The sequence below is a fragment of the Solea solea genome, chromosome 17 (genome assembly GCF_958295425.1).
Source record: "Solea solea chromosome 17, fSolSol10.1, whole genome shotgun sequence".
In the NCBI taxonomy this organism is placed as follows: Eukaryota; Metazoa; Chordata; class Actinopteri; order Pleuronectiformes; family Soleidae; genus Solea; species Solea solea.
Window position 1 is genome coordinate 9,359,672 of NC_081150.1, and position 14,823 is coordinate 9,374,494.

Below are 14,823 nucleotides of genomic sequence, written 5' to 3' on the forward strand. Positions count from 1 at the left end.
CCTATGACTAAGACGTAAATGTCAGCAGTGTGGTGTCATTTCCTCTGAATCGACTCTTAACGGTTGTTTCTTTGCTGGTGATGTTCAGTTACAGGATGAGACTTTTTTTTTTTTAAATACTCCGAAACATTAATCAATTGAAATGTGTGACAGTAACACAATCAGTATTAGTTCGAGCGATGTGTCAGCAAGCAGCACTTAAGTTTACTGGTGGTTTAAGCAACAGTGAGTTTTCACATTGGTCCATTTTCGCAAGGTTTCATGTTGTTAGTGCAAGACTGAGCGACCCTGTTATAAAACCTTATCGTACGGATTCAAAGCTTTAATTTAGAACGCTAAATTACGTCATTATGATGTCATTTACAATGAGGTTTCATAATGATGTGTAACCGAACAGCATCGGATCCATATTTCCACTCATCTTAAACAAAACCACACTGTCCATACGCATGTATCGGAGGGACAAAGGCTTTTAAAAGTCAAGTCTAGCTGCCTCTCCCTCGCTCTCTTGGTTAATTAGTTATTTCGAGAACCATCGTGGGAAACACAGGCGAGGAGAGAGCGAGGGGGTACGGGTGAGGAAGTAACGGGGAATTTTGGGGGGGGGGGCAGTAAAAAGAACAGATAAGAGAAGTGAAATAAATGAATTAAGAAAAGCACAGAACACCACAGTCCTAAACAAGTGTGATGAAAAGCGCAGAGCTGGGCTCTTCCTGCTGGCAGCTGGACTTCCTGTTGCGACAGGGCAATTCGGGTTGGCTCAGACAGAGGGGGTGAGGAAGAGCAATAAGAGGAAGAAGAGGAGGAGGAGAAGGAGGAGAAGAAAGGAAAGCCAGCATTACTGTCCTACAGAGGAAAGAAAAAACAGATGAGGTGGAGGCGCGGGAGAGGGAGGTGAGTGAGATGAAGGAGAGATGAAGAGACATTAATATAGTTTGAATATTAATGCCGGACACTTAACATGCAGGTGCATTAATAATGCATCTCTGGAAATGTAAATGTTATTGCTAGTCATATCAGCCGGAGCGTGATGGTCAATTCATTTCTGTAATGAAGCGCAGACCGTGTGTGTACTGGGGTGTGTATAAGTCATGTTCAGTGGATTTTTAAAAGTTCACTGAGTTTCGTCTACGTTGGCTTTAAAGGAATACTTCACCGATTTGCATTTAGCTTAGTATTAGTAGAATAAAAACTGTGCTTCCTAACCTCAGCTTCCCCTGAGTCGAGAAATATCTTCATTCTTTTCTTTGTTACGTGCCCACCAGTGACACCTGGTCTTGTTAGCGTAACTGTTAGCAAAGATGGCGGACACTGTTTACATTCTGGGAATGAGGTCCCGTCCCCCTACGAGTGTTAGCGTAACTGTTAGCAAAGATGTTGGACACTGTTTACATTCTGGGAATGAGGTCCCGTCCCCCTACGAGTGTTAGCGTAACTGTTAGCAAAGATGGCGGACACGGTTTACTATCTGGGAATGAGGTCCCGTCCCCCTACGAGTGTTAGCGTAACTGTTAGCAAAGATGGCGGACACGGTTTACTATCTGGGAATGAGGTCCCGTCCCCCTACGAGTGTTAGCGTAACTGTTAGCAAAGATGTTGGACACTGTTTACATTCTGGGAATGAGGTCCCGTCCCCCTACGAGTGTTAGCGTAACTGTTAGCAAAGATGTTGGACACTGTTTACATTCTGGGAATGAGGTCCCGTCCCCCTACGAGTGTTAGCGTAACTGTTAGCAAAGATGTTGGACACTGTTTACATTCTGGGAATGAGGTCCCGTCCCCCTACGAGTGTTAGCGTAGCGTGGAGCAAGGCTTGGAACAAGTGTCACTGGTGGGCACGTAATAAAAAAAAGAATTAAGATATTTCTTGACTCCGGGGAAACTGAGGATGTGAAGCACAATTTTTCAAAAACACAAAAAAAAAACCCTATTCTAGAAATACAAAGCTAAATGCAAATCGGTGAAGTATTCCTTTAACAAATTCACACTATCATCATCATCAACCAGTGCACCCGCAGCTGTGAGAACATGCAAGCTTTGTAAACCATTTCAAACACACACCTCTTTCATAAAAGGGGCCTTTTTTTTTTTTTTTTTTTTAAAGTGACTACAAACCCAAGTGGAATTACACGCATCCCAGTGTACTGTACACACACACACAATAGCACAATGTAGTGGATAAATACATCATAATTCACACAGACAATGAAGCTTTGATTTGCAATAAGTAGTAGTTGTTGATGATCTGTGTCTTTAATTTATTTACTGTCAATTAAGAAGTGTTTGAGTGAGGCCTTTATGTTCAAAAGGAGCCGTTTGTTTCCACTAAGTTTTACCACCATGTGTAGCCCAGAGTTGACAAATCAAACAGTGGCAGCAGGTAGGATTTTTCATGTTTTTACGATGCCTGAAGGCCACCATAATTCGTCTTCGGGTGGCAATAAATATATACTTGTGTAGAGTGTGAGGGAAAGGGTAATCAGACGGCTGCAATATGTAATTTCCCCCCTGGATGCCATTAATTTCCACACACTGTTCCTTTACATGGTGGCTTTGGGAAAACAGCTAGGTTAGATCAGAATATTTATTGTAAAATTAAATTAAATACATTTTAATGTGCTATTTAATGAGGTGCATTTCATTTTATACCTTTAAAAACTGGGCCAGGCTAACGCTTCCTCTGCTGCCATGTTTTAATGTTAATAAGCTACAGTGAGATTTAAGCGCTTCACTTTTAATTTAGAGAGTGGTGTCTTTTCATCGAACTCTGCAATCTCAAAAATGAAGACAATAGTCAAACAATTTCTTGACATAAAAACGGATGATTAAATTCCCAATCTATTATGTTTGCTTGGATTTGAGGGAATGTTTATTTCGGTAGTTACCACAATCGACACCCACTATGAAGACTTGACAGCATATGGAAGGGATTAAGCCTTTTAAGTGCAATGGGGTTTTTAGTTCACCAGTGATGCCACAGTGACTGACAAGAGACTGACACACCATTTCAAACTTACCCTCACTCTCTCCATGCTCTGACATGGATGAGGAATCTAGCAAACCTGGAGTGAGTCAAGTCAACCAATGAGCTTCTCATTGATATTCTCTCAAAAAAAAAGACACAACACAAAGAATTGTCCCTCTGAGAAATCTTGTCGAGACCAAAACAAAACCTTGAAGTGTACTCACATTGCTGGCTGGGATCCGATTCCGTCGTCATCTTGACATAATTAGTGGGCAGCAGGCCTGTGACCCCATTGGCTTCTCCCTTCCACCAATCGGGGTTTGTCTTGTCCAGAACGTTGATCAGCTGACCCTTCGTGAAGCTCAGCTCGTCCCGAGTGGCGGCGGTGTAGCCGTACATCGCAATAACTTGGCACACTGAGAAATGAGAGGCACAGAAGTGTTGTTATTAAAGGCCCGACAGCAATGGCAACAGCAATAGATCTGTAAATAAATACAGACTGGAGGGTTTTTCTCATTGTTTGTAAAACTGTGGGCGAGGATTTGTAGTCTCTATTAACGTTTTTAAAAAAAAAGTAATGTTTATATATTACTATAAGGGTAACTGCTTTGTGTTTGGCCATACATACTACATTTTATAAGGGTACACTTATTACTTATTTGAAATCTAGTTTTCAGAGGCTTGAGTTAATTGATAGGATATTACAGCGTAATCCCTACTGGATTTTGTAAAAGCACTATTGAGTGAAAACTCCGAGACTTTATATTGATTACAGTAGAAAAACTGCAACAGTAATTGGATATTAAGTACCGACAATGCTGTTCAAGTGTGAAATCATAAAATGCCAAACACTCCACTTAGCAATTTTGTGGAAGAGGGAGTGAACGTGTCTATTGGTTAATCACTTTTAGATACATGGAATTATTATTAGTAATTTAATGGCACTTGTTCCTAAGATAAAAAAAAAAATCAAAGACATAGAATCACAGCGACAGTTATAAGTGGGGTTATCAGGTAAAGTATAACCTTGTATTATCTCTTATCAATCCATTTTAAATGATTCTTGAGTCTGGTGGTTAATTACAAAAGCACAGGAATCCAGGAAAACTCGATGGATGTTGCTGACTCATCACAAACAGGGTGTTGTGTGCGCAGAGAGTGTCACTTATTACCGGGCAGAGGGGAGGGGGAGGACTTGTTGCACGTGGGACCCAGGAGCTTGACATGAGATGAATGAAACCAGCCTCTCTGCCGCTTCTTTCCCCGAGCCTGGAGGGGGAAAACAGCGAGTGAGAGGAAATCAATCTCGAGAGTTGAATCGATTTTGTTTCCGGGCACAGTGCTGAATCTCTAAAAATCTGACTAATGCAAATCATTTTAAAGCGAGAACATTTTTGTGTTGACAGCCTTCATATAGTCAGCCCAAAGCCTGAAGCCAAAAGACGAAATTCGCGGCCTCATCCTCTCTGATCGAGGTTTATGAAAACTGAACACGGCAGATCCACTTTTGTGGTCATTATTTAATGTACCAAAGTTGTGGAATCAATGAACGACACTACTGAAATCTTAAAGGCTGAACTCTTCACCTCTCGCTGCTGACTTGACTCCAGCCATCTCATTATTGCACATTTAGAAAAGGCAATAATTAGTGCTATAACTGCAGCCACAGCAGAAAAGAGGCTCATGCTGTAGATGGATAAAACCGGTTTTAACTCCTGTAACCCTGTGTCCAATTCTCACCAGCTCTTTATTGATCAGCACATACTAACACATGTACAATTCAGCTGTAATAAGATGGTAATATTAAATTAAGATACACATGCTTTCTACTTACTTATCGCACTAGGCCACCGACTAACAGTTATATTCCATTTTTGAATACTTTGGTGATCGTTTTTGTCACTACTTTACTATAGAGTGTGCTGTTAGTTTAACTCCTGACTTAGACGGTTGCTAGGGAAAAACCTCCCGCTACACCTTAGCCTGTATCCACAAGTATCCTCTCTGTGGACATCTCTGTGGTAGGAGGCTTTACAGCTTATGTTATGCTGTAAAGGAGAGCTTATTTGCTTTGAGAGATACTGCGTATTGCAATGTGATGCACGGTGTGTCTGATCTGGATGAAAAAACACTTCCACAGTTTTCTCTGGAAGGTGTATATTTGCTTAGGGATAGATGTGATAATACAATGTCTTGTGTGCACTAGATCCATGTCGGATACGCGCAGGACAAAAATTACACAATTATGTGTGTGTAAGTACTACATATTCTATCAATATTTGCTTCCTCACTTATTAATGAAGCATCCCACACACATTTTGTCACAAAATTCAGGACATTACGTTCACAAGGTTCACCCATTAAGCCAAGGACTGCGGATATTTAAATATTTCTCACTAAAAATGCGCAGTGGATTTAAGAGAACTGGCGTATGACGTAGTAACCATGGTTATATGACACCACGAGGTGCAACTGACCTTAAACATTAAGCCAAAATTAAAAGATTTGCACAGGAGCCATTAGGTAGTTATAGGTACTAATATTAATGTTATTTAAAAACTGCTATAATTCTGAAAGAGATCCGTTAGTGACCTGCAGTTCTCCCAGCCACCAGCCGGTGGAGTTCTTGGCCAAGACCACGATCAGTTGCCCCGGGGACAGATGTAGCTGATATACAGTAGGGTTAGCGGTGGTGGTGACCGCCTGGGCAATCTCTGAGAAGCAAACACACACACACACAGACACAGTCAGAGATGAAGTAAAGATCAAGACAATGATGAGTAATCACAGGGGGTGTGCGTGCACGTGTGTGTGTGACATGACTCACCAGGTTTCTTGATTGAAACTCCAGCTTTTGACACCTAAATTAGTAAAGTGGTAGATAAGTGCATTATTCAACCAGGGACTCAACACCAAATGATTATTACAGGTTTCCAAACTTTCAATTATTATTATTATTATTATTATTATTATTATTAATAAACTGTTTTAAACTGAGGTGAGAAATGTATGGATAGTACTGGTGACTGACCTCTGGCTCGACAGGCCGGACATAGTTGGAGGGGAACACCCCGGTCTGGTCCCCGATAGAGCCTCGCCACCACTCTCCTTCTCTCTCCGTCACCATGACAACATCCCCTTCAACAAATGTCAGGTCCCCCACCTCTGGGCTCTCATACGTGTACAAGGCCACATAGTCTGGACGACATTAAATATGAGAATATAAGGCAGAGCCACGAACCACACCGAGTTATTTGTGACAGGTCAACAGCTTATTATGATTAAATGGAATGATTTATTCACATTTGTTTTAACTATACTTACCCTCTAGTGGAATTGAGTCGCCCGCGTCAGACGCATCTACACTACAAACGGAACAAGACACAGTCGGTTAAGACCTACATTCAGCTATAGATATGTGCGTGTGTGCTAACGCGCGTGTGTGTGTGTGTGCATACTCTGTAATTCCGCCCGTCTCCAAAGTGACATAGTTTTGGGGGAACCATCCCTGCGTCCCGTTGAGCTGCCCCAGCCACCACTGGTCCCGCTGCTGCAGCACAGTGATGACGTCACCCTGTGAGAAGCTCAGCAGAGCGGTGACGGACTCACCGGAGCCGAGGCTGAGGTCGGTGTCCGAGGTGGCCGACCACGAGGAGACGGCACGGGCCACCGCACACGCCGAGGACTGAGGAGCGAGAGGAGAGGAGAACTCTTTATTTTTATGTATTAGAAACAAGAAAGCAAGAACAAAATGGGGTCTAACATGACATGAAGGACTTTTCTAGATTACAATAATAGTCTTCGTTTGACTTGAAAGATTCTCAGAGAAGCAAAACCTCTGTCTTCATAGATTTAAAATCCGAAATAAATCAAGACGTCTGCTTTTTAAACATGGCGGTGCCTTTAGTGGAGTAGCTCCTGGTGGTGCTGCCATGTTTTAAACTCAGCCCTCGTTGCAACAGGGATGTGACTTCACCCAAATCTTAAAATCCACCATAACCTACAAATGCCAGAACCAACAAACACTGACATTGTCTTTTGGGAGATGGAGATCAGTAAACGTCTGTGTGACCTGCAGAGAGAGAAAGAGAGAGAGGGGAACTCCCAAAAGAGAGAGGCTATAAATAGACAGCCATGCTGCTGCAAGAGCATCTGTGTGTGTGTGTGTGTGTAGCCAGGCCAGACCTAGTTCTTTGGCCACCATATACTACAAACATTAACCCGCAGGCATGAAATGATGAAAGGAATGTATGTATATATATATATATGCATGGTTATTTTGTCAGTACTGAGTGTTCGTCCAGACAGATTGCCCCGGAAAACTGGCACTTCTGAGGATAATTTTTAATCACCTTTCTTTCATTCTTTCCCCCCCAACATTAGCTCAGGTCTCCTGTGCCTCTTTCATTGTGGTAATAATAAAAACCATGACAACAGATGAGTCCGACAATGACCCTGAATAAATGATGGACTCTTCTTTTTTTTGAAAATGAATGCTAATCTCTAAAGTGACACAGCAACAAAGACCATGTCTGGGTTTTTTTTGTCCACTAGGAACAAAGAAAATAATCTTGAAAATAACTAAATCTACTGCCGAGAGCACTGTTCTCTTTACCTGTAAAGCAACGGATTGGACAGGAGCAGCATTATCGCCCGTTCCCTCACCACCAGGGATTCTGAAAAAAAAGGAGGAGAAAATAGATATCTTAATGACTGGAAAGCATAAAACGTCTTTGTTGGGCGCTGTCGAGTGCTGTGTCTTCCTGTGTGCTACCTTGCGTGAAGCGGTGGCGGACAGGAGGTTTTCACAGGTGAAGAGGGGACCGTCTCAGAAGAGGAGTGTGTGGTACATTTCTCTGCATAACTCTGGGGGAACCAACCCCTGTTTCCACGGTAACTCCCGCACAACCACCCAGGCTCACCGACAGTCTGTTCATCCACCTGCACGATGGAAAAAATCAATTGAAATTATCAATTTATTTTGCTGTGTATAATTATAAATAATAAACTGCTTCCGATGAATTTTAATTGGATGTACAGAATGTTATGGGCCACATTAAACGTGCCAATGAGGCAGTGAAAGTTAAATTAAAAAAAATAAATGAATCATGACTTATTTATGTGACAGGAAGTGCTGTTAACACAGCAGCTGCATGTAAACGTGGGACGGTGCGAGTGCGGTGTGTGCGTCTCGCGTACCTCGATGAGACAGTCCCCGTCTATACTCAGCTCATCCGCGTTGCGGGCGACAAATGAGTACAGGGCTCTGTACGGGGTCAGCTTCACCGACCGCTTTCCCACCGACACCAGCTGCTGCCCTCTTTGCTGCTCCTCCTCCTCTTTCCTCCTCCTCCTCCTCTCTTCTTCCTCTTTCCATTTTCTTTCTTCTTCCTCCTTTTTCCTCTTCTTCTCTTCCTCCTCCTCCTCCTCTCGCCTTCTCCGGCTCTCCTCTTCCCGCGCTTTCTCCTGGGCTGCTCGGAGGCAAGCCAGTGCCTCCCTCTCCTCTTCCTCCTTCCTCTGTCTGGCCCTCTGCTCCTCCAGGAGCTTCCTCTGCCGGGCCTCCTCCTCCTCTTTCTCCCTCCGCTCCTGTTCCCTTCTCTCCTGTTCCCTCTGCTCCTGTTCCCTTCTCTCCTGTTCCTTCCTCTCCTGCTCTCTCCGCTCCTGTTCCTTCCTCTCCTGCTCTCTCCGCTCCTGTTCCTTCCTCTCCTGCTCCCTCCGCTCCTGCTCCTTCCTCTCTTGCTCCAACTTGGCCTGTCTGTGAAGTAAATTTCAAATCTTAAGAGCCTTGGTAACCACAAAACAATGCAAATCTGCTGCTTGCACCGACGGTAAATCACACGTTTGCGGGCACTCACCTGGCCGCCTCCTCGTCCTCCTTCCTCTTCCTTTCTCTCTCCTCCTCCCTGCGCCTTTGCAGCTCCCTGAGTTTCTCCTCTTTGACTCTGTACAGGTCGTCCAGCACAGTCTGCTGCTTCACCTGCTTCTCCCTCAGCTCCTGATGCAGTCACAAGATCAGAGGGGGAAAAAAAAAAAACCCCGACACAAGCATAGTCATAATCAGTTGCAACAAGTACTGGACGTGCCAGCTTTGATTTCGCCACAAACACAAAGCAGATATCTGTATTTATTTTATCATTCCTGCTCAATCCACAGAAGGCGGCATGAAGCACAATATGGCGGTATTTGATGCAACTGAATAAATGCATTCCAAACATGCAAAAAAAACCTGTCTAACATGCAGATACGTGTACATGTGAAGTTGAGGTTATGTTTTCTCTTCGTTACAGTGTGTGTGTGTGTGTGTGTGTGTGTGTTTTACCCTCAAAGTGCATCCTGCTTACACTGTAAACACACGCTAGAACAAATCCATACGAGAGAAAACTAAAATGCGGGATGAGCGAACAGATTGGATCATCGCAGGACGAAAAGGAGACAGAGGAAAAACGAGAGACGCAAAAAAAGAAATTAGAAGGAGTGGTGAAAATGATTGCACAGTAGGAGGTGTAGAGAGAGAGAGAGAGAGAGACAGAGGAGGAGGAAGGACAACCTTGATGAGAAGGAAGAGCTGGCTGAGGCAGGCCAGGAGAGACAGAAGGCCCCGCAGGACACAGTCATCCATATCCCCAAGCTATGAAAGCAACACAGAGTGGTGATAGAGGGAGTGCGAAAATGGGGATGACAGAGGAAAAAGCATTCAAGGGAAACGCAATTGATGCACACGCAGATGAAGGAAGGTTGTGAGAGGAAAAAGAAACGCATCCAGTAAGTGGGAAGCAGAAGAAAGGGAGAGGAAGGAGAGAAAGGAAAGGGTTAAAAGCTTCAAACGGCAGTTAAGAAAAAACTGAAAACAATTTTACAGACTGAAGAAAATGGGCTTATTTATGCCAAAACTGTTAGTGAGACGGTGTGACATCATTCGTCCCCGGGGTCTAAAAAAATGTGACACTCTGCCAGACAAGGTGTGTGTGTGTGTGTGTGTGTGCATAATCATTATTTAGATGACATGGTTTTTGGTTGCCTGAAGGGTGAAACTCTAGAGCTACTGTGACCAGTTGAACAAGATCTCGTCGCAGTATTTCAAAAACTCCTGCGTTTGCTCTGTTACAATGAAGCCTGCACTGAAGCAGAGAGAGAGAAAAAGGCTCTTTTTTTCCTCATTTTTATGCCACTGACCGATACTGAGCAATTTTAAACGTCCCTTTATTAAGTTGCAGGCAGTCTTTTCTTTCCAGTTTTCTGCACTAAATGAAAATGGATGTAATTTGAACGTGACCTTGATGTTTATGGTAATGGCTTCCATAATTACAGCAAGTGTTTTGACTTTGATCATGGATGGAAACTCATGGAAACCCAATGAATTTTTTGTGTGACATAAATTTTCTCAATTCATTTATTGTAAATGATGTTTCTCTAAAGATTTATGGCGGACGTCACAGACCATAACTCTACATCCCGCTAAACACTGTGCTCTCTCTGAGGTGGTCTCAGGATTCAGTTATTTCATTTCATCTTAAGTGAATTTGGTCGTTCACCGACCTTAAGCTCTTTGTTGTACTGCTCCATCTGGGACAATTTGTCCGTCGTCTCCCTCTCCAGGGTATCGAGTTGGTCTTTCAGCCTCCGGCAGTTCACACTTTTCTCTGTTACGCTTGTGGTCAGATTGGTCAAAGACTCCGCTACAAGCCAAAGGGCAAAGGTCAGAGACGACGGAGAGCGGCACAGTGATGCTGTGTCTGTATATTTTGGAGGAAGGCATTTGTTACCCACCTGGGAGTTTGTTGACTGTGATGTTTCGCAGCTTCTCAGTCAGCCTCTGTTGCTCTGGAACCAGCTGTGAGAGCTTCCTCTGCCACTCCTGCGACCCAATCCATACAAACAGAAACAGAAAGTATGTTGACAGAAACAACTTACATTTTAAAGTTCGATGGGCAGGACTGCAACAAACAAAGTTCCCTTTGACCTCAAACTGTAGCTGCAGTGTGTTGATCTCCGCGATGCGTGCGTCCCTCTTCTGGTTGACGAGGTCCACCTCCGCCTTCTGAATCCGCCTTTTGCTCTGCGCGTCACGGAGCCGGTCTGAGATCTGCTTGTGTTTGGTGCCCTGCAGACCAGACGACACCGCTCTATAGCCATAGCTTCATGAACACTGGACATTTGTGAGCGTGCACACATGTGAGAGTCAACGCAGTCTCACCACAGCCTCCAGCTCCAACTCCAGACTTCTCTTTTTGGCCCTGAGGTGAGAGATTTCCTCCTGCTCCCCCTCTCTCCTCCTGCCCAGCTCCTCCTTTCTCCCCCGTTCCCACTCCTCCCTTCGCTGGCGCTCCATCTCCTGCTTTGCTGCCTTGACGTATCAAGAAAGAGAATCACAAGATAGAAGTATCTAATGTAGACGGCATTTTTATAAGCGAGACTACCTCTCCCACTCACCTCTTTCCTTTCCAGCTCCCGCAGTCTCTCCTCCTCCCTCTGTCTCTCCATCTCTCTCTGCCTCTCCAACCGTCTCTCCTCCTCCAGCCTCCTACGGTTCTCCTGCTCCCTGGCCTCCCTCTCCCTCCTTTCCTGGGCATCCCTTTCCTCCCTCTCCCTCCTCTCTCTCTCTTTCCTCTGTTCATCTTCCAGAGCCAGTCTCCGCTTCTCCAGCTCGGCGCTGCCTCGTGCAAAGTTCTCTTTCAGCTTGTCTTCAAAGGACACTAAGAGAGAGATACAGGAAACGGGTGAAGGTGAGAAACTCACAGTTGTGGCAACACATGCAGTGTGTGGAGCACGGCATACCACTGCTCTTGCCTTTTTGCAGAAGTTCTGGCTCGGTTGTGTCAATTAAACAGGGAGTTATGTAGGGCCCCGTTCCATTGACAAGCTCAGGGGACTTGACTCCTCCTCTGAAACAAGAAAAGGGAAATGTGTGCATGTTGTATATGAATAATAATTGAAGTCTTTGTGTCAATCCTGTGTGTGTGTGTGTTACCTGAGAGAAGGAGGCACCAGGTCTTGAGGCAGGGTGAGTGGAAGAGGTCGGCCAGTTTTCGCCATTTCCACCAGGTGCATGGCCAGAATGAACTCATCGGCTCGTAGCTGACCATCCCTGTCCACATCTGCCAGGGTCCTACGATGAGTCCCATAGTGACACATTTAACGCTTAGTGTCATGTTCAAATGACTTAAATTGACTTAAAATGACGCGTTTAATGTTACTTTAACACTGCAAAATGTAATATGTAGAAGAAGGCATGAGCGGTATGAGCACAGCATCCTGTTTGAGGTGTAACAGGTGATGTTAAATTTCACTATTTCTCTTGGCGACTGGCATCCAGTTACCATGGAAAATGCCGGTGCTGCTTCAGCGACAAGGTGTACTGAGAGTCGTGCTCATAAATTCATGCAAGGTATCATGTGGGGGGAATAAGGTGGATAGCTGTAATTACTGCGTTTTGGACCCAAGAACAAGGAAAAGGGAGTCAACTGAAGTAAAGAAAAAAAAAAAAAAGCATTTGATGGGAAAACAACTTTTCTCTGACAACATTTCAAGTCATACTCACCAGATGGTGGCTAGCTGCGTCTGCGTTAGGTTTGATGCAATCAATGCATTTCTAACCTGAGGTCCTGAGAAGTCAAAATGACATAAAAAAACATGCCTGTCAAGTTCTGTCAAGTCAGAAAATCACAACAACCCTTGAGCTGACCCTGATCACGCTCCGCCAAACTGCCGACAAGACCACCTGAAAGCAGCCAAGCGCTCCCAGAGAAGCTCGTCTTTATTCAGGTGAGTGTGTGTGTTTGACGCACCTGATAAGTAGCCACTCATGAGCTTGTCCAGCGTGTTGAACTGCTGACGGTACTTGAGTCTGGAGGCCTGCGGTACGGCCCAGTCACTTGCACCGGTCTTTGGAGAGCTACTGGCCAAAGACGTGGTCGAGGAAGAATTTGAACTACGGGCAAAGAAAAGAGAGAGACGTGTCAACGTGCCAGTATATCACCTACAGAGAAAGTCACGATAACACAATGTGGTCAGGATTTTCTCCCCCGTAGTCAAGCCTCGACTTAAAACCACTAATTGCTCCGAGACTCCCCGGTGTTATTTTCCAGCTCTTAATTAGCTGTAGAGGACGATAGTGCAAACAACCACATGATTCTCTGAAACAAGACAGCGCTGTACTCCCCGGCAAAGCTAATCAACCATTCTGTTTTTGTTATAAACAATGTGTCCGCAAGAATAGCAAAGCGGACAAGCTGGTTCAATCACGTTCATTCGACAAATATGTGTTATAGCTGGGTTGAAGCTCACACCTCTCCTCTGAAAGAGAAGAGGCTTCAGGGAGACAAAGGGAGATGGAGTGTGGGATCCTCCCTCTGCCCGGGGGCTTGTTCCCATGTGTGTCTATGCCTGAGTGCTGTACGTGTGTGTGCGCTTATGCATGTGTATAAAAAGAAAAATAGAGCAGGAATATGGTCACATATTAAAACTTTGTGGTGTGGAAAACCAGGCAAGGACAATTTGTCTAGCATGATGCTGGAGGTTAAATATTCAATACTAGAAGGAAATGGTGAGGCTACAGTTGTGCTGGATCAACCCGTATTTACTTTGTGGAGCTATTAATGCTTGCCTCACCACCTACACCCTCAGGTCAGGACTTTTTTTTTTGTATGAGCCATTCAAAACAATGAAATCAGACACTCCTCGTACCCTTTTTCCCAAACCAAACAAAACACCACAAGGAGGATCACGGACATTAGATACTACTGTTCCGCCTCGCTCCTTACTACATGCCACCAGTAACGTTTTCAGGTCGAGATGAAGAACTGGTATTTTCCTTGCACATGATGTGATGAATCCCACTGGTCTCAGGTTATTCCTGTTCCTTTGCTTAGTGAAGACACACAGGAAGCGCGCTGAGCTTTAAGCTGCGACACTAACAACATTATCACAGACAAAGCTAAAGTTAACATCCTGATGTTTTTTTTTACCAACATTTACACTGTTTACAATGTACACTATCTTGTTTTCAGCTTGTTTACATGTACACATTGGCTGACACACAGGGGGATATTATCAGTTTTGCAGATTTGGTCATAAACTAAACCAAAGTGTAGCTGAATTTCAATATATGGCTTGTAAAACTAGATGTAAAGCCAAGGAAGACATTAGGATTCGTTCTAATAGCTGTACATCATTTCATGGCAATCATATCAAGAGCTGTTCTGGTAAAACAGAAAAAGTAGAGATTAAGTACACCGAGTCAAAATGAAAAAATAAACAATAGATGGAAACCTCACAATTTTATCGATTGTATTCCCATTGATAAAATCATCCTAATAAAATGTCATTCGACTCCCATTTTCCTCTAATATCTCACTCGAGACAAGTCAACTTCCTACACTTGCCAACTTCTGATCTGAGCATCTGATTTCAAAATGCCCTTCCTGTTTCCTCTGTTATCAAAGTGTTTCATCTTCCTGTGTTCTCATTCTGGGTCTTTCCCCCCTGCAAAAAAAACTGATGGGCTGTCTTGGCTGTGTGTGACTCTGAAAAATCACTGCATAATAAAAGTAACATCTTACTGGAAAATGACATACTTGGTTCTTAATTTATATTTGTGCGGACGGAGGAAATGTGGTTTTGTGAACGGCTGATTCATCCTGAAATGTGGACACTGATCTTGGTATAAAATTAGCACAAGGGGCTCAACAGGCTATCTGGGGGTACTTAGTTATTTAGTGGAGAGTGGATACAGTTGGGCCTCACCTGCTGGATCCAAGGTCCAGGAGAGAGTTGGCTTTTGACATGCCAGTGTTTGGAGAGAAGGCCATGGGTGAGGAGAAGCCAGAGAGAGGGAGCACTGTTTAAAAAAAAAATGAAAA

General features: G+C 44.1%; 1 protein-coding gene across 6 annotated transcripts in view; it reads right to left on the reverse strand.

Annotated features, from left to right (window-relative positions):
* itsn2a (intersectin 2a) overlaps positions 1-14,823 on the reverse strand; it is a 35,130-nt gene that overhangs the window by 6,171 nt on the left and 14,136 nt on the right. For 2 of the 6 annotated variants that reach the window (XM_058613359.1, XM_058613360.1), the window contains exons 7-29: positions 14,708-14,801; positions 12,751-12,893; positions 12,504-12,567; positions 11,934-12,071; positions 11,741-11,847; positions 11,396-11,658; positions 11,160-11,309; positions 10,926-11,066; positions 10,733-10,820; positions 10,502-10,641; positions 9,513-9,593; positions 8,821-8,960; positions 8,165-8,720; positions 7,740-7,906; positions 7,581-7,641; positions 6,424-6,650; positions 6,290-6,330; positions 5,997-6,163; positions 5,793-5,826; positions 5,558-5,679; positions 4,138-4,234; positions 3,190-3,381; positions 3,018-3,062 (exon numbers count right to left, since the gene is read on the reverse strand). In XM_058613359.1, coding sequence (XP_058469342.1) covers positions 3,018-3,062; positions 3,190-3,381; positions 4,138-4,234; positions 5,558-5,679; positions 5,793-5,826; positions 5,997-6,163; positions 6,290-6,330; positions 6,424-6,650; positions 7,581-7,641; positions 7,740-7,906; positions 8,165-8,720; positions 8,821-8,960; positions 9,513-9,593; positions 10,502-10,641; positions 10,733-10,820; positions 10,926-11,066; positions 11,160-11,309; positions 11,396-11,658; positions 11,741-11,847; positions 11,934-12,071; positions 12,504-12,567; positions 12,751-12,893; positions 14,708-14,801 — 3,258 coding nt within the window. The remainder of the gene's footprint in view (positions 1-3,017; positions 3,063-3,189; positions 3,382-4,137; positions 4,235-5,557; positions 5,680-5,792; positions 5,827-5,996; positions 6,164-6,289; positions 6,331-6,423; positions 6,651-7,580; positions 7,642-7,739; positions 7,907-8,164; positions 8,721-8,820; positions 8,961-9,512; positions 9,594-10,501; positions 10,642-10,732; positions 10,821-10,925; positions 11,067-11,159; positions 11,310-11,395; positions 11,659-11,740; positions 11,848-11,933; positions 12,072-12,503; positions 12,568-12,750; positions 12,894-14,707; positions 14,802-14,823) is intronic. The other 4 variants (XM_058613361.1, XM_058613363.1, XM_058613362.1 and 1 more) reach the window with 4 other exon arrangements.